Source organism: Ovis canadensis, chromosome 9 (genome assembly GCF_042477335.2).
Source record: "Ovis canadensis isolate MfBH-ARS-UI-01 breed Bighorn chromosome 9, ARS-UI_OviCan_v2, whole genome shotgun sequence".
Taxonomy (NCBI): Eukaryota; Metazoa; Chordata; class Mammalia; order Artiodactyla; family Bovidae; genus Ovis; species Ovis canadensis.
This window is the reverse complement of record NC_091253.1, coordinates 80,270,578-80,291,051: the sequence shown is the minus strand read 5'-3', so window position 1 is coordinate 80,291,051 and position 20,474 is coordinate 80,270,578. Positions and strand designations below refer to the sequence as shown.

Here is a 20,474-nt window from a genome sequence, read left to right as displayed (position 1 = left end):
GACTTTCCCAACCCAGGGTTCAAACCTGCCTCTCCTACATTGTCAGGAGGATTCTTTACTGCTGAGCCACTGCCGCAGAGGCTTTTGTGGATTTCTGGTACAATAATGGAAATTCCCACGTCTCCTTTTCCCTGTTCCATTGCCCCCAGAAATGCTGTCATCTGTGCTTGGCTGTTCCCTCCTTGGCTGAGGTTCAGATCAGTGTTGTCGCTCCCTGAGTACTAGACTCATTGTGCATCTTACTAGTTTGGACATAGGCAGCTCAAATATTGTCAGATATTTTTGTTATGCTAGGATCCATGGTTTGTTTCCTGTTCCTTACACTCTAAACAAATCATGTCTAATTCAGAGAGAAATGTAACCCACATGATTCTCATTAGTATATAAATAATCTGATGTCCTTCGATGTTTGTAAAAATTGTCTTTATAATCTTTTTGTTGAAAGCATAAAGGCATTTTTCTTACAGTATAACCTCTCTAGAGAAAAAAAATTATAGATCATTTTGAATTCCTGTAGTTTTCATTCATGTGTCATGGGTCCATCCATTCCTCCACCTGCTGCTGCTAAGTCACTTCAGTCATGTCCGAAAAGTCACTTCAGTTGTGTCCGACAATGTGCGACCCCATAGATGGCAGCCCACCAGGCTCCCCTGTCCCTGGGATTCTCCAGGCAAGAACACTGGAGTGGGTTGTCATTTCCTTCTCCAATGCATGGAAGTGAAAAGTGAAAGTGAAGTTGCTCAGTTGTGTCAGACTCTTAGCGACCCCATGGACTGCAGCCCACCAGGCTCCTCCACCCATGGGATTTTCCAGGCGAGAATACTGGAGTGGGGTGCCATTGCCTTCTCCGATTCCTCCACCTACTCACCCCCAATTAACCCAATTTACTTACCGTCTAAGCTGTCTTCACATTATACTGGTTCCTGGAAACATAATGTAAAATGAGACAAGGAATAAGAACTCTGGATATAATCTGGAACAGAAAAAGTGTAAATCATCTGACACTTAATTGAGATTCAAGAATGGTCTAAACACAATGTTAGGTTCTGGTAACAATAACAACAAAAACTAATTAAATTTCATCCCTGACCCCAAATGCTCACTATCTGAGAGAACTATCTCACAGAACAAGTATATTCATAGCTGACTGGAGCACAAGTCAAACTGAAAATTCTTTAACGTAAGTAAAAATAAAATGCCATGGGAACACAGAAGAAGGGTGAGAAATTCAGTCTAGGGGATTTGGGTGGGCTTTAAAGAGGAGACAGCTTTGGGTGAGGCTTTTTATTTCATTATTTTCACACATATGAAATCACTGGGAAAAGTAGATTAGTCTGTTCACACTCATGATTTCCAAATCTCAATTAAATCTTTAGAAAGTGAAAGTGTTAGTTGTTTAGTCATGTTGGGCTTTTGTGACACCATGTACTGTAGCCCACCAGGCTCCTCTGTCCATGGAATTCTCCAGGCAAGAATACTGGAGTGGGTTGCCATTCCCTTCTCCAGGGGATCTTCCCAAGCCAGGGATCGAACCCAGCTCTCCTGCACTGCAGGAACTGCCATTTGAGCCTCCAGAAGTACTTGATAAAGCTGTGACTCCGCTAGATGTATACTGCACCCATTTCATTAAGTGGTCATGCCAAACCTATTTTCAAACACTATTTAATTGAACTACCCACAGTCTTACAAATATGCTTCCTTCCTTCCCCTTCCTCTATGAAACAGAAACCATTAATTGGCTGTGCCTCCTACAGCATTTCATGCTCTCCTAGTCTCTTCAGAGAGACATTTCTCCTCCTATTAAAAGTAAACCTCCTCTCCCTCCCAACACTCAGTCATGCTCTCAGCCACCCCAGAACACTTGTTCCATCTAAGGACCTTTCTGCTCCTCCTTTCAGCCTCAGTTCCTGGAAAGGCTCATCTCTCTTAGTCTGCGTATACACTCACACATCTGTCATCCTAAAAAAGAATCCTAAAAGCCACTCCTGTCCCTTAGTTCCCTCCCTAGCTCCTTTCGTTCTCAGCCTTCTTTTTGAAAGTCTAATCTAAACCAATGGGTTTTTCAGGTGGCTCAGTGGTAAAGAATCAGTCTGCCAAGCAGAAGACCTGGGTTCAGTCCCTGGGTTGAGAAGATCGCCTGGAGAAGGAAATGGCAACTCACTCTAGTATTCTTGCTTGGGAAATCCCATGGACAGAGGAGTTGGGAGGGCTAAAGTCGACGGGGTCACCAAAGAGTCAGACATGACTTAGTGACCCAATGACAACGACAATCTAAACCAAGTTTCTCAAACTTTTAATGTCCATGAGTCACTTGAGTATTTTATTAAAATGAAGATTCTAATTCAGTAGTGGGATGGGGTCTGAGATTCTGCATTTCTAAAAAGCTTCTAACATATAACACTAGCCTAGAAGTAATTCTACTGTAAATAGGAAGAGTCTGAACTCTAATTATCCTCTTGTCCTTACCTTTCATTTATTCATAACCCTCTTGCTGCCTGGTGTCTTACCCCTACACCACTAATTCTGGCCTAACAAAAATCACCTGTGGCCCCCTGTATGCCAAATTCAGTGGGCACTTTTTAACAATAATGCCCCCACCATCTATGGTGAGTTAGGCGTCTTCAGTTATTCATGCAATCCAGTCACCTGACTTCTATAACTCCATTACCTCATGATGACTTTTCTCTAGTTTATCCAGATATAATTTCTCATCTCCTTTTTGAATTATTGTCATTTATCTGCTCCTTAAAAATTTTATGCTTGATTAAGTGTTTAAGTGAGGTCTATTTCACTACATATGCTTTTCAAATAATCTTGTCTAATAATTTTAACTTCTGCCTAAATAATCTAGAGTCCAATATCATCCATGTTGGTCCTGCTTGAGCTCACTCATTATATTCCATTGCCAAGCTTGAATCACTATCATCTCTAATTCAACATGTAAAATTGAACTCATTATCCACTCCCCTAAACCTGTGTTCCTTATTTTGGATATTTGCACCATCTTCTCTCTAATTATCCAAGAGAAAAATCTGGAATGACCTTGACCCTTCCCACCTTCCATCTAATCATGGAGTTATTTGAATTTTTTCCCGTTAAATCCTCTCCAAATTTAGCTAATCCAGTCCATTCATGTTATGCTGCTGTATATATCACGTCCTCATTCTAACAGATTGTACCATTTGTCCTCAATGATCCAAACTTTTGCAGTTTTATCTCCTTCCAACACATTCACTAATTGCAGCAAGTACAGTCCTTCTAAAGTGTATAAAGAACAAAGCTCAGACACCATCTTCTATAAAATGTATTGTGTAAATTGAGGGATGCCTGTGTGTTTCCTTAAATTTTAAAAACATGTACATATAAATTTACTATTGAGTAGTAGTACTCTTGCCTGGAAAATCCCATGGACGGAGGAGCCTGGTGGGGTGCAGTCCATGGGGTCACAAAGAGTTGGACACGACTGAGCGACTTCACTTTCACTTTTCACTTTCATGCGTTGGAGAAGGAAATGGCAACCCACTCCAGTGTTCTTGCCTGGAGAATCCCAGGGACAGCAGAGCCTGGTGGGCTGCCGTCTATGGGATCGCACAGAGTTGGACACGACTGAAGTGCCTTAGCAGCAGCAGCAGCAGCAGTAGTTACTCACTTGTTTTCCTTATACATTATTATTATTATTATACTCTATACAGAACATAACCTTCAGCACATTATCCCAGTATTCTTGTTGCAGTTTAAACAAACATTAATTTTATTAATATAAACTTCCTTGTACTGCCCATTAATATAACTTGCTTATTTTTCTACTGATTGTAAATTTCTTTATGCTTTAATCACCTGTACCCTTAATGCCTTCTTAATGCTTCATTTGGATGCTAAGTAGCTGTTCACTGTGTTTGTTAAAAATATTTCACATTCTGCTCATTAAGCCTATAAAATGATTTCCTAAAGGGAGTGTTATGTAATTACAATCCAAAAACTCATTATGAATATTTTTGTTATACCTTTCTCCTAATGGAAACATTCCAGTTAATTTAGAGCCTTAATAATTTTCTTCTCTAAACTTTTATATCACTGTTTTGATGTTTAGACACTGTGTTAAAGTACACACATATTCTTATTTTCTTTTAAGTCCATTTTTAACTTCCAGTGTTTTAGCACCTTTTAACCATCAATTCTGATTCCTTATAGCATATGTAGGAAGCATACATTTATTTTCAAATTTAACTTATATAAGAGGAACTTAGGTAAGGTAGTCCTAGTTTTGTGGCAAAAATAGCTGATAATGGTACCCACCTTTATGCCCTTTTCCCTTTATACCAAACTCAGATATTCAAAATGCATCCTATTATTCCACAACAAGTTCGCAGAATTTATTGTCAATTGTCATATAATAATTCAGCATTTAACAATTGACAGAACATCCTAAAGCAGAGAAAATAAAGGCAAAAACAAACAAATGGGACCTAATTAAACTTAAACGTTTAAGTTAATTAAACTTGCTTGCACAGCATAGCAAACCATCAACAAAACAAAAAGACAACCTACTGAATGGGAGAAAATATTTGCAAATGTTTTGACCCGTGAGGGGTTAATATCCAACATATATAAACAGCTTGTGCAACTCAACATCAAAAAAAAAATGAGCATCCCAATTAAAAAAGGCAGAACTGAGTAGATATTCTTCCAAACAGGAAAGGCAAATGACCAGCAGGCACATGAAAACATGGTCAACGCTGCTAACCGTCAGGGAAGTGCAAACCAAAACCACAGTGAGGCGCCACCTCACACCTGTCAGAATGGCTGTCATCAAAAAGAACACACATAAGTGTTGGCCAGCATGTGGAGAAAAGAGAACCCTTCTGCACTTGGTGGGAATGTAAATTGGCACAGCGGAGGCTTCTCGGAACACTAAAATCACAACTACTATCTGGCCTAGCAATTCCGCCCCTGGGTATATATCCAAAAAGAAAAAAACCCACTAATTTGAAAAGATACATGCAACCCAATGTTCATAGCATTATTTATAATTCTCAAGGCATGGAATCAACCTAAGTGTCCATCAACAGATGAATGGATAGAGAAGATGGGTGATATATATATATATATATATATATATATACACACACACACACACACACACACACACACACACACATACACAATGGAATGTTGTTGTTTAGTTGCTAAGTCACGTCTGACTCTTTTAGTTGCTAAGACATATCTGACCCCATGGATTGTAGGCCACCAGGCTCCTCTGTCCATGGGATTTCCCAGGCAAGAATACTGGAGTGAGTTGCTATTTCCTTCCCAGGGCATCTTCTCAAACCCAGGGGTTGAACCCACATCTCCTGCACTGGCAGGTAGATTCTTTACCACTTAGCCACCTGGGAAGCCCATACAACGGAATACTACTCAGTTATAAAAAAGAAGGAAATTTTGCTATTTGCAGCAACATGGATAGACATAGGGCAATATGCTAAGTAGAGTAAGTCAGAGAAAGACAAATACTGTATACTATCATTTACATGTAAAATCTAAAAAATACAGCAAACTAGAGAATAAAATAAGAAAGAAGCAGACTCACAGATATAGAGAAAAAACTACTGGTTACCACTGTGGAGAGGAAAGGGGGGAGGGGCAATAGTAGTGTTAAAAAAAAAGGCTGTTATGGGATTGTATTAAATCATGCGTGTAAAACTTTCGCAAATATAGACTACTATAGAATTTAAAGAATTTATTCAATAAAAAAAGAACACAAGAAATAAAAAAAGATAATTACTGACAGAACATAATCACAGTAGAGATGTGGGACTCAGACCATTGCTTTGATCTAAAGTTCTAATGGAGCTAAGCTTTCTTATCATATCCAAGACTGAAAGATTTTCAAAGATTGAGACTTTAGTTCATTTGGTAATTTTTTTCATAGAACCCATACTTCCATATATCTCTAATTTTAAAACTTATAAAATATGTAAAATGAGGAGTTGCACGAATATGTTACTTTCAATTTTATTTAAATCGAATAAAGCTGCCATTGATGTGCAGAAATTGCCATAGAAACTACATGAGTTTAATTCATATAAAAATTGAAAGACAAAATCCTATTACCTGATTGTCTTATCCTAAATAATTAAATGCAAAGAATATACATGTTAAATGGCCACAGTGCACATAATAGAGTCATAAAACATTTTGTACTGCTTTATTATAAATAATTGGAAATATTTCATTTTTTAAACCCAGATAACAAAACAGTAAATATCATGCTTTTCCCCATTATTTCCTTTTATTTTTGCATTATAAGATGGAAAATGTATTACTTCTCAAAAGAAAGGTAAGTAAAAAAATCTCTAGGAACACACAAAAACAAAACACTCACTTTCATTCACTTAAATGGAAACATCAAGGAGGTTTTCAGAGGAAGCAGCTAAACAGTGTTATGAAAGAGTCGACAAGAATAGAAAAACTGTGGAACATAAATGATCCACAATGTTCCATAAATGTTCCATATGTTACCTGCAAACATAAATTTTAAGGCAGAACAGGTTTGTATACACATGTAAAAGTATAAACATTTGATGGTAAACTTTGAAAAAATAACTTCTGAAAAATGTGAGTAGCCTTATTCTCTCAACTGGAGGAAACCCACAAAGGCACAAGAGATCAAATCACCAGGCCTAAAACTGGTCTTAGTGCCCGATAAAAACTTTTACTTTTTTTAAGAAAGGAAACCCAAAGTGGATTTCAATTTTTGCATATCAGAGTATACCTCATGTTTTGATAAAAACTGTTCATGCTTGTAACCTTGAGCACTTAGAGGCAGAAAGTACTTCTTGACAAAAGACTGTAGTAACTTCACATTGCCACAAATATCTGTGTCCAAAATTGACTTAAAATCAGTTAAGCCACAGAAATATTTTCATTGTGATTTATAGTAGCTAGTAATTAGAATTTTCTTAGTCAAGTGACTAGGATTAATTTTCTCTTTTGTTCTTGTGTTTTCTTTAACATATAATACAAAGTTTGCCAATTTTTTTCCTATAATGGTAATGTCTTAAAATCAGAAATTGCCTAAGAAAACAGAGCCCATGGTAGAAAAATAGGAAAAAATAGTATATTTCAAAAGGTGGTATAGTAGTTTTTTGAAAATGTGCTTATTTGCATCAATTGAGGGTAATGTTGCATATTCCAGAATAAACAGCTATTAGGTTTACTGTAGATATAAACATGCTATGTACAATGATATTTATAATTCTTTCATTTTTCATAGACTTCAAAGTGTATCTTTTATAGAAACTGGAACAGAGTGAATCTGGAAAGCAAGTTTCAGTTAATTAGTAAAAATTAAATTAGCATGAAATAACAGGGTGAAGAATTGAAGATAATTATTTTAAAAATAATAAAGTTACACGTAAGTGGACACATGCAAGAAGATACTGTAAAATGACCTGTTCCAGTTCACTTGGTTTTATTTCAACTTATTACACTCTAGAATACTGCTTTCATGTATAATATCAAAGGAAATATTAAATGCATGTATATTATTTTAAGGGCTTGATGATATATTTCACAATCTTTAAACTTTACTCAGGCTATAAATATATTTATATATCAGCCAGTTTTTAAAATAAATGAAAACTGTAGCATGGGGGGAAGGATAAATTTTCATCTCATATGTCCAATAGTTGATTATGTCCATTTTTTCTGAAAACTGTATCAAAAAATCAAAGAATAACAGAGTATGTTTCTAATTCACACTGCTATTCTTCATGCACTACAATTCTTTATAGTTTACCAAAATGGAATTTACATTTGAAGATGGGTTAACTGAAATCAACTAGCAAGTATGATTTAGGAATTAAACTTCTGAAATCCATTTCACTAACTCAGAGGGCAATGCTGTTCTTCCTGAACTTTTATTAAAATTGTGCAACAGTACAAACTTATTAGGTTTGCATAGAAATAACACCATTTCACTGGTGTAATATATCTTTTCCAAAGGATTATGGCAAGCCAGTTTTTATTCTTCATGTATGCTTTTTGTTGTTGTTCATTTTCTTCTCTCTCTTTTTCTTTTTCTTTTTTTTTGGTTTTACATGAAATAAACCATATTTATCATCTGGCTACCACAGTTCCAAAATAAAATCCAGTAGTAGTTTGAAGCACAGTGAGCTTAACAGTTTCTTCCCTTTTAAAAGCATGACAGTGAATGACAGTCTATAGTCAAGCCGTATGAACACAATCAACCATCCCAGGCAGAGACTTTGTGAACTCAAAAGGTTCCAAATTCACAGTCAAGGACCTTGGTGACTTCACATAACTGCTACTTGTTGCTAGAAGGGAGACCATATTGTTTGCTTCAGAAATTTTCAAGCAGTTTCTCATCTGGTGGCTTCTCCAGATTTCTTGGTGGCTTTTATAATTGCTCTTGACTGATATTATGCCTTCAAAAGTCCAAAGGTCGAATCATCATAGTTGTGGAACGTAAGGAGTAACTGGGCCCTTTGAAATAATGCCATTTTATTCCATTCAGCTTTCCAAGGTTCTGTCCCGCTGTATAAAACATTCCATTTAGATTGGATGGGCCACAGGCATCAAACCACCAGCCTGAAAAATTAGTTAATAATGAAAGAGAAGGAGAAGAAACAATTACATAAGTAAATTGAACATATGGAAATTCATGCCACTTACTGAAGGGAAACATTCATACTTATGATTATTTGCAAATCGGAGGTATTCAAAAAATATCTTCCTGGTAGTGAAATTGTTTTAAATAACATCCAAAAGACAGTGTACAATCAGAAAGAGGAATGCTCTCATAATCAGCTTTCAGTGTCACCCCATTGGGACTCATTTCCCAATGTAATGATGGGAAACATTTGGGTTTCAAGATACGATCTAGTCAGGCCTGGATTTGTACAAAGGGTAAGTAAAATGAAACCCTTCAGAGGCATTCCACCTGAAGCCTGTTATTGGAAATAGAACAATTAATTATTAGCAATGAAGTTCAGAAGCTTGGACAGCTAACATCTAAACAGAAAGAAATGTCCTCCATGTAGTTCATAATTTTGCCTACTGGCCCTTAGCTGCTTCTGAAATTAACTGGATACCAGAAAATAACTATGAATTTGGACGGCTATACCCTCTCTGCAGTTTATAGCAATATGGGAAGCATTCATTGAGAGTAACCACATAGTTCCTATATAGCAGCATGTTTTCCTGTGATTATCAAAATTCTTTCTAAACTTAGTAAAAAGAAAAATGATGAGTAACATATAGATCCTGTGCTCACATAGCTCTCTGCAAGGATAACTCAGTACTTCATTTTTTAAATGAATTAAGTTCTTAGCTTTTAGATAAAACATAGTACTTTTCCCCCTCTCTTCTGAAGTAATACTACTAAAATCTTTAGGGAGAGATTTATGCCAGAGACATTCTGGCATATTTGTATTTGGATACAGTTGACCTCCCTTTGATTACAGAGTTAATACCTAAGGGACTAATAGCTAAAGAAAGAGAAAGCTGTACAGCTGATGTTTAACTGTAACATGAGCATCATCTTGCAGAAACTTTAGAAAAAGTTAAATGGAGAAAAACTAGTTCTCATTTTTCAGTTTTGGAGGGTGAATACAGCTGGGTTGTATTTATAAAGTCATACTAGAGGCCTAACAAGCTATATTAATCACTAACTCATACTAGGAAAAAGTAAGGTATGTCAATGAATTTGGAAAGACACTGTATTTAATGTTTTAGCAACTGTATGCAAACAACATAGATGTTAATATAGTCAAAACACAGGGGACAAGAAAGTTCTTATTTGGCAAGGAAGGAGGAAACTGTAAAATTCCACCTTTTTCTTCTTAAGATTAATTCCTTTAAATTTTTTTGGTAAGTACAACCAGTAAAAATATGCTATTTATATTTTTAAAAAAGGCATTCTGATATTAGGGAATTTATTTACCCATAACACTCTTAAAGGACAAAATGAAACAACTTGATTGCTTCAGTATTTTAACTTTCTCCTCCTTTTCTATGACCTTCTTGAGGCACTCTTCCATCATGTTAACGAGCCTTTCATAGTCTTTCAAATATCCACCATGGTCTCTAAAGCAAGCACAGTTACTCTATTGTTGAGGACTACTACAAATCATAGAAGGATCCTCCAAGTTACATTAAGATACTCAGAGCAAAAGTGTGTGGATTTGTTTGGTTTATAGAAAGTCATAAGAGTTCTGAAGAGTGTGGGAAGGCAGACGTCTGTTGGAACATAGCCTGACAATGAAGGGCACAGGCTGAAGAATACATTCATTGGGAAACTACAGTGAACTTTGGAAAGAAACAAGAAAAAGTAGGGACACATGAGGGGATAGGATAAACTGATCTTATGTACCCTTCCTAACGAGTAAAGTGGAAAAATGTTCCGGGTAAGAAGAAAGGCATTTTGGAAACACTGAAAGGAGACCAGTATGGATAGGTCAAAGTTAGCAAGAGCAACAGTAGCCTGAAGCTGAGAGGGTCTGAAGATCAAATCACATAGTCTTTTACCTGCAATGCAGGAGATGCGGGTTTGATGCCTGATTAGGGAAGATCCTCTGGAGAAGAAAGTGGCAAGCTACTCCAGTATTCTTGCCTAAGAAATCCCCTGGACAGAGGAGTCTGGCAGGCTATAGTCCATGGAGTAGCAAAAGAGTCAGACATGACTTAGCAATTAAACAACAGCAACAACGAATGAAAAGGCATGGTTTATATTCCATATTCTTAGTGCCACACCTAACAGAGTTTGCTTAGAAGATGACTGGTAAGGGCCTACAGATTTATTGACAGATTGTTTTTTCTTTTAAAGCCTATATGGTCTGAATTAGTTTTTTTAAAGCTATATTTGATAGATACCTGTATATATAACATCCGAGTTTATTGTATTCATTTTTTCTTTCTTTATTTATTCAATTTATAATCCTCATGAAGTGTTGTCATACAACACTCAACAAGACAGATGTGGTCCTTACTCTTATGGAGTTTACTTCCAATGTGACAAACAGGCAAAAGAAAAAATGTAGCAAATAAATAAAATACCTACAAATTATTAAGAAATGATGATGGCAAAAGGAAGAAGAAGAGGATGAGGGGAGGAGGAAACAGAGAAGAGGAAGGGGGAGTTAGAATCAGGGGGCTATGAAGGAGAATAATAGGAGACCTATTTGACTTTCCATGTTCACGGAAGAAGTTGATATTTAATGAAAATTGACAGATGAGAAGACTGCAAAGTGAAGATGGGGAAAGACTCTACTAAGCAAAGCAGAGCACATGCCAAGGCCATGGAGCTGAGAGTTTGGTGTTTAGGGACTAAAAGAACATCAGTGTAGTTGGTGGTATCCAGTGGCCAAGGGAAAGACTTGCAGGAAATGAAGGTGGAAAAATGGCAATCTTGGTGGAAATTCAAACAATGTGGAAAATCTTAGTTTATCCAGTCTACGTGTCTATATCAGGTGAACAAGTAGAACATTGTCTAGGAATGGGAACCAATATTTTACCAGGAGAACCAGATCTGCCAGGTTAAATGTTTAATTAAATATTATTTAGAGCCCTTGTTCTCTAACTGTGGTCTACCAAAGCCACCCTGAGCACATGTGGCAGCATGATGAAGGGGAGGAAACTGAACCTAGAATCAGTTCAACAAACACTAACCAATGGACACATATAGGGTCAGAGTTGAGTAAAACAAAATTCCTGACTTCAAGGAGTATACAGTTTTGTGTAAGAGAGAAACAAACTGTTAAATGAGAAGATAGCTATTTAACAGAGATGAAGAAAATCTTGGGGACAGAGGCAGAGTGTCCTGTTTGTGGGTCTGTAAGGTTCACTCATCACTTGATCTGGATCCTGAAGGATGGGTGGGAGTTCACAGGATGGAAAGAGATTATCTAAAGACAGTACGTACTCTGGCAGAGCAGGAGAGAGTGCCTGCCAGCAGCTTGGCTTGGCTGCAATGCCAGTGGGTAAGGGGTTGGAGAACAAAGGGCTGGCAAAACCAACAGGAACAAGAACATGGAGGTTTTTATTGTATGTTTAAAAATGCTCTTGTGGGCAATGGGGAGCCTAGAGCACCAGAGCAGAAATTAGAAGACCCTGACTTTGATGCTGACTTCACCAGTTAATAGCTAAGGGATCTTAGGCAATAGTTTATGTAACATTTGATATTTGAACAGTTAATATGTATCAGGACTCCACTAAAATATTTATAGGCATTTTCTCAGTTTATTCCCCACACAACCCTATGTGGCAAGTACTGAAATGAAGACCCTGATGCTCAGACAATTTAAGGAACTTTTCCAATGTCACATAGTCACTTACCTCCTCATTCCTAAGATGTGGATCATAAATATCTAATCAATCATTTTCACAGCACAGGTGCAGAGATCATATAAGATGGTACACTATTAAAGCCTCTAAAAGCCTATCTAAATGTTCTTTTGTAAGTTATCTAGGAAGCAGGCATAAACTTTATAGAGTAGGAATAAAAAGAATCAGATCTTACAGGATCATCACATTTAATAATGAAGACCAAGTCATCAGTGCCAACATATTTACTTATTTGCTTGGTAGGGTTAATTAGAGAAATATGAAAATAATTTGAATTCAAACGAGTACAGCTGTTCAGTGTTCATGTTGTAAAGACATGGCACTTAACTACCTAATATGGGTTTTATGGGCTTACCTAGGGTTTAGGAGGTAAAGAATCTGCATGTAATGGAGAGGCAGATATACAGGATAGACTTGTGGACACAGTGGGGGAAGGAGAACGAGAGACGAATTGAGAGAATAGCTTGGAAACATATACTTTACCATATGTAAAATAGATAGCAAATGGGAATTTGCTCTGTGACAAAGGGAGCTCAACCCAGTGCTCTGGGACAACCTAGAGGGGTGGGGGGGGGGGTGGGATGGAGCAGGAGATAGAAGCGGGGTTCAGGAGGCAGGGGACATTTGTATACCTACAGCTGATTCATGTTGCTGTATGGCAGAAACCAACACAATACTGTAAAGCAATTATCCTCCAATTAAAAAAACAGAGATGGCAAAAAATAAAATGAAAGGGCAATTATTACTCATGACAAGTTCAGCTGTAGTGTCAGTGTTCTTCCCAGGGACGGGGGAGCCTGGTGGGCTGCTGTCTATGGGGTCACACAGAGTCGGACACTGAAGTGACTTAGCAGCAGCAGCAGCAGCAGTCCTTTATAAAATACTCTGAACTTCAAGTTTGCAAAACTAGTTATCTGTATGCAAGTAAGTATTTTCTGTTTTTTCTGACAAGGAACAACAAGGAATTTCTTTGTATCAAATATTTAAGTTGGTCCACTTTCTACCTCTCTTTGAAGAAATTAAGCATGACCTGGTCATTTAACATAAATCCTGAAAAGAAGTGGCTTTAAAGCATATTCATAGAAAGCAGGCAAAAAGTACAGCAAGCTCCTGGTTACTCCTGGTTAATCTCCTTTGGCATTCATAGATAACCATATGAACTCATGGGTCCTCAGAACAATGTAAGTTTGCGTAGATTGAAGGTATCCTTGTGAACACATAAAGGAGTATGCCTGGGTTTGCATTTCTTCTCCGATTAGATATCAAATAGCTGAATTAAATATATTCTAAAATTCTGGAGTGATACCAGCTTTGTACTTTGTTCTATAAGTGCCTGGGGATAGATGAGCAATATGTTAAAGAAGTTAATTAGAAGAAGCACTTTAAGCTCTAAAGAACTTAGCAATAAAAGCAAAGGATGGAAGGGAGCGGCAGCTTCCATCTGCTGTTGGGACAACTGATAAAATGTCTTAAATGTTTTAAGATTGGCAATTGCTGAGATGAACTTTGCCAAGCATTTTTCTTCATAACCTGTAACCTTATGTATATTTTAATAAGAAATCTGAGAAGCATGTTTCTAATTCATTTACACTTAACTCATTAAAATTTAGTTTTGGAATAACTGTCTTGGGCTTCCCAGGCCTTGAAAAATCATTTGAGTCTTTTATCTTTGAAGCAGAAAATTCACATTTTATCACCAATACATGAAACTTTGCCCAGAAAACAGGAACTTGATTCTAAACTTTGTACTCAGGAAGTTCAAATTTATTTGAAAGTCAGGAAACCTAACTCTCAAATTCTTCTGATCCTAAACAAAATGTCTCTCAACACTTCTTTTCTAAGGTAAAAAGTACAGCAAAATAAAAAGATCTATCTGTGGTTATGGATTTCTTTCTAATCAGCAACATGCAAAAGAACTGGCACAGAGAATAAGAATCTTCCTCTTTTATCACTAACTAAGGATGAGGCTGAACAAAACCGACTGATGACACAGTGATCATCGGGACCATCATGAAAATCACCCACTGATTTCATGGGTACAAATCCGGCTCCTACCCAGAACTAGCCTCAAGGAGCAGCTGCAAGCTCTTGTGTGCGGAGCCGAAGGATCCTTCCAGAACTCTGCATTCCTTCTGTCATTTCATCCCATACCCCCTTCAAGTCAAGGACTTGGCTTTTTTCCCCTTTCTCTTCTTTTTGTTCCATAGATAGAAAGTTGTTTATCCTGGCTGGTAATCTTGAATTCATTTTAATCCTTTAGGTATTCTCTTACTGCCTCTTTCCTCCCTTGGACTTCATTTTACTTTTAACTAGTTAAGTGAGGAAATCCTCATGAAAATGGGCCACAAACAGTAAAACAGAGCTAAATTCTTGTCTTTGAGTGCTGTTTCTTTTAAGAATGGCAGTAGAGGGAGTGGATAAGGTAATGGCTTATCAGGAGGTCATATTCAAATCGTCTGACATTAATTCTGTGACCTTAAGCAACTTAGCTAAGTCTTCCATATCTTAGTTCTCACCAAAGATCTCTATTTTGAATGGTTAATGGAAGTGTCCTTTAAACTATTAAGTGTGTCATTTATGATAATGCAGAAATGACTGTTAAACACTAAGAGTGCAATGTATATTCACTATATTATTTATTAGAGTAAAATATAAACAAAATTGTTTTGCTATTTTCATCAACTATTAAGATTTGGTGGCAGCCTTGTGTTATAGGCCTATCAGTTCTTATTCACTTTTTTCCAAATTTAACTTTTAAGAGACATTTTCTGATATTACTTTTTCTTTTTCCAATAAATATAAACTTCCTCCCAGAGAACAGGAATATAATCCTAAATTCTGCAGTTAGAATGTTCAAATTTATTAGAAAGTTATAAACCTAACACTCAGAAGTTTTCCAATATGGAATTTAGTCTTCAGGGGTTAGGTTATTCTTAAAATTTGGCTCTAGTCTTTAATATTCATCCCTTTGTTCCGTGTGTGTGCATGCAAATAAATATACACATGTGAAGGTGAAAGTGTTGGTTGCTCAGTAGACTGTGTCTGACTCTTTGCGACCCCATGGACTGTAGCCCACCAGGCTCCTCTGTCCAGGGAATTCTCCAGGCAAGAATACTGGAGTAAGTAGCCATCAGGGAAGAATATTGCAGTAAGTAGTTCATTCTCTTCTCCAAAACATCTTCCTGACCAAGGGTTTGAACCTGGGTTTCCTGCATTGTAGGCAGATCTTTACCATCTGAGCCACCAGGGCAGACATATACATACTTTGGCATTTTAAATCTAAGTTCATGAAAAAGTCACATTCATATTCACATTCATTTATTTTCATGTCTTTTCACCAAGATCATTTGTGATTTCACAGTGTCCTTTCAGAATCTGATAGCCTACTCATGCATTTAACCAAAATTTATTAAGCACATCTTGTGAGACAAGCACTATGCTAGGCCCTGAAGACACAATGGTGGAGAGCATGATGTCCCTGCCTTCAAGAAATGTACCTTTTCTGTGGAACAGGCTTATGTACTAAATAAGAAATTGCTTTGAAATACAATAATGCAATGTAGATATCTGTGGTTAATCTTAAATTATCCATATGGATCTTTTCTCTCAACATGTTTGCCTTAAAACCTAGGGAATGCCAGTTATCTGACAATGGTTATCAAAACTCTAAGATGATTACATTTTCCCAAAGATCTTGTCACTTTAACCAGTTAGATAGCCTGTTAATTTCTTCTATTTTGTCTTCTTCAAGGTTATATAGCAGGCAAGGCAAGTATTTATCAACTCTCTACTGCTAGCATCTGGTAAGTTCGAGGGTGTACTAAGAATTTATGTGTATGACTTTATCCTGTCTTTTAGAATTGAACTGAGAACATCCCTTGTTAGCTTTAGCAAAGTCTTGTCTGTCGACTGACATAGTTTATGCGTGGGAAAACAGATTGGAGTTTCTACCACAACAGATTCTTTCTGCAGAGGGTTAGGTCACATTTTTACATAGCTTTTATATTAGATACCAAATAAAAAAATTGTGTTGAAAGAAAAGGTAAGAAAAAGAATGTAAAACAATACCATATTTTGTTAGGGGTCATTTTCTTTTCTTTTGGTCAGTAACCTTTAGTAATTATAGTTTCTAGCAGAATTTTAGAAAAATATATTTTGAAGAATACTAATTTGTTACCAAAGCCCATGTTTTCTTTGCATGTAAAAATCTAATGAGAAAAGGTTTTCATTTTCATAATTTGAGTCATAGTTTTTTGCATATTTATATTTAATACAATAAATCCATATAAACAAAAGCATGTGTTGACTGATATTACATTTTCATTTAGTAAATATTAAATAATAGGGAAAACATTAAGTTTATAATGAAACTGATTCTTTCCTTGGGTTCATGAGGGTACAAGAAGGGCTCTCCTGTGAGACTAAGAAAATATTTCCTATAATCATCTCTTAAATTTATCCCTCCCACTACTGAAATATATACATTTGTTGTAATATACTATATAAAGGGGGAACCTAAGGAAAAAACTTACACATTTTCCTAATGTCAGTGAATCACAGAACATAGATATTCCTGGTTTATAATAAATGCACACTAACAAATCATCTCTAATGATTAATTAAGAGGTCAGTTTCATAGAAAATGTGTGTGGCAATTTTGATTTTGAAATATATGGTATGGTCCCATAATAACAGTGTAATAAAACATAAAAATTATTCAGTTTTTAAATTGGACAGAAGAATTTCTGGTAAGGTAGAAATAAGTACCTTATGTCTGGAAAAGGAGGTATAAAACACTGTGGTATCTATTTCTACTGATGCAAATATGCTTTTTTAGTCAGCTATACTTCTTTTCCACTAACAATGAACTACAACCAAACTGAAAAATAATATTACTTGTTTTTCTCTACTGTAGCCACTAAGAGTACATAGAATAACAAAATCACAGAACCAGAAGAAAACATAGGAGACAATCTTATGTAGGCTGGCAACTATAGGAACGTGCATATGTAAACTCTCTCATATAACTACCTTTATATTTTCTTGAAGGTGTCCATAACTAGACCTCCACAATCTTTTCTGGCAACTCATTCCAGCCTTTGATTCCTGGAAACTTTCCCTTCCTCTAATAACTATCATGTGCTATATTTTGTCCCCAGAACTTGCTATAATGTGAAATCGTGTATTTATCATTTACTTTTTGTGGATGGTCTTCTTCAAAAAATACAAGCTCTATTCTGTCTTGCTCATTTTTCTAATTGTAGTTGACTCTTAACAGTTACTCCTTAAAATTATGTTATGTAAATAGAAGGAAGTTAAGATGTTAGGAAGAAGGAAGAACAAAATGTTCTACTTTCTGTCTAGCTGAAATACCTTCTAATTTTAATTAAGCCTATCTCTTGTTTTTCAGCTGTTGATAGATAGGGTAACAACAATACCACCTTCTCCAACAAAAATCCCTCCATGTACTTGAAGAAAACTATTTAGGATAGTTAAGCAGGCAATAAATCTGACTTTATCCTTAATTTCTTTTAGAGGAAACAATGGAAAATATATAAATAAACAAGATAAAGCTTTAACTGATGATGACAGAGAACTAAGAATTATTAGTTTCAAATAGTATGAAATCTATCTGCTTAAGAGATGATTTTAAATATGTAAGAAGTCAAAATACAAACTTTTTAAAAGGAGAGGAAAAATCATTAGATGGAGAAAATGGTTCTAAGGTGAACCATGACAGAGAATCTAGAGTGGTGGTGGTGTAGGGGTAGCTAAGTAGAACATAAGTTTCAGATAATACTCAAGTTACCTGGACTGTCATTGACATTCACCCTTATGTACCCCAGTTCTTAGCTATCTAAATTCCACATATTAGTTTTGCAGAGTGCATCACTTTGCAAGACCTGGATTCCTTTAAAAGGATATTTGATAGGGTAGTGGTGTTTATTACAGAAACATATTTACTTAGACTATTCCAGCCCAAGCAATAAGTGGAAATTTCTTCTCCTCAATATATGTGTTTATTGATGGGTAAGAAATAGGTCCAAGAATGATTATGGATGAAAGAACATGACAAAGTTCAATCATCTGAAGCAGAAATAAAATCACAATGCTGAGCAATGTAGTTTTCTCATCATTAACCAAGAGATGCATTCTCCTCTTTACTTTGCTCTATATTTTCATTATTTTGACAGTAATATGAACATAATGGAACACTATTCTAAGTAAACATTTGAACAATTTTACTGTTGGTCTTTCATGTGTTGTATTTATTTGATAAGAAAAAAATATCTGTAAAAACAGACATGGAGAAAATGAAGTGCACATCTTTATTAAAGTGGGCAAAAAAAGTACAATCAAAGTCCTTTTGTCCTTGTATAAAGTTGCTGATAATCTCGCTTAAAGGATCACGGAGGTAATAAAAAGAGGTATTTTCTTTTAGGAAAAAAAAAGTTCGAAACCTAACCTGTGGGTAACATTTTCAAAATATTCTAAATTTTTAACAGCTAAATTGCATATAAAAGACTCCTGAATGTGATGTCAAAATGGCATTTTTAAAGCTTAAGGAGGAGGATATGACAGAGGCAGAATCATAATAAGCTGGCTTTGGTAATGCTAAGGCCAGTCTGATGTTGAAAAGATGTTACTATAAGTGGAGTGGATGGGAATCCAAATGGGATGTGATTTGGTAGTGGTAGTAATGAAGGGCCTGGGAATGGTGATGAAGTTGGAAAGATTTTTCCAAAATGTTCCCTCTATACTCTTTCATGCTTTCTTAACTAATGAGAAAAAAAATTCATTTCATTGGTTTCAAAATCTGAAAGTGACTTCAAGGGTTCCAAGATGGTTATTCATTCATTCACACAACACATGTTTTATTGAGTTCCTATGTGCCACAATCTATCAAGCTAGATGTTAAGGATAAAATGATGAATAGTTAATTACTTTTGTTTTCCTTATGTACAAAATGTACATTCGAGTTTTTCTCCCTGTGTCTCTCACAGAGTTGGTTTGGGATTCAAGGAAGATAATAATAATGATAGTAATACTGTATTTGGAGAAGTTTAATGTCAGATTTAGAGAGTTTTTTCTCTAGTAGCTTGAGTTTGTTACAGGATAAAAAACAGAGGATAAGAATAGTTAAAGGTGGGAGTGATTACTCTTCCATTAAGAGAGGGAAACAACACTGAAACTGAGAAGAGAGACATCGGGAAAAGCTTCCTTTACAGTTTTGCTTGGTGCCAACTCCTTTTATGCAAGAGCCTGGAACAATTTTGAGCGACATCATTTGCCATAAGGTTTTAATTCAGTGTTTCTTAGACTTCACTCAGTCATTTATCAACTTCATGAGCATTTTTTGCCAGGCCCATTTATAACTTTTATTAATATTTAATGAATATTTTTCTTGAAATCAATGATTTGTTAAATATCAAATATTGTGAATCCTTTTTAAAATGCAAAGTTTACATCATTCCTTTAAAGAGGAAATTAGCACCACTTTCTATAATAAAAGGGAGACATAAAACTCAGTAAAATTAAAAACATTTTAATTAATTTGAGGTAGATGCTATTGCCTTACCAGGGTCTTGAGACTGAGGCTGAAGAGTTTTCTCCTTCTTTGCTAAGAAGAGTAATTATTAAGTGCTAAAAAAGTATAGATAAGCTAGTACTAAACTGAAAATTTCTCTTTGACACACAAGGCAAGAAAATATTTTAAAAAAGTGAAAGACGATAAACTCTCTTACTCAGTGAAATATATTATTTAATGGTATCTCCTATACCAGCTAAATTGGGCTCTAAAATCACTGCAGATGGTGACCGTAGTCATGAAATTAAAAGACGCTTGCTCCTTGCAAGAAAACTTATGACTAACCTAGATGCCACATTAAAAAGCAAAGACATCACTTTGCCAACAAAGGTCCATCTACTCAAGGCTATGGTTTTTCCAGTAGTCGTATATGAATGTGAGAGTTGGATTATAAAGAAAGCTGAATGCTGAAGAACTGATGCTTTTGAACTGTGGTGTTGGAGAAGACTCTTGAGAGTCCCTTGGACTGCAAGGAGATCTAACCAGTCCATTCTAAAGGAAATCAGTCCTGAATATTCATTGG

At 36.0% G+C, this 20,474-nt stretch overlaps 1 protein-coding gene across 1 annotated transcript in view; it reads right to left on the bottom strand.

Moving 5' to 3' along the window:
- Window positions 1-8,070: 8,070 nt before the first annotated feature.
- ANGPT1 (angiopoietin 1) overlaps window positions 8,071-20,474 on the bottom strand; it is a 298,338-nt gene continuing 285,934 nt past the window's right edge. The window contains exon 9 of the mRNA XM_069600381.1: window positions 8,071-8,610. Within this exon, the coding sequence (XP_069456482.1) occupies window positions 8,450-8,610 (161 nt within the window). The 3' untranslated portion in view covers window positions 8,071-8,449. The remainder of the gene's footprint in view (window positions 8,611-20,474) is intronic.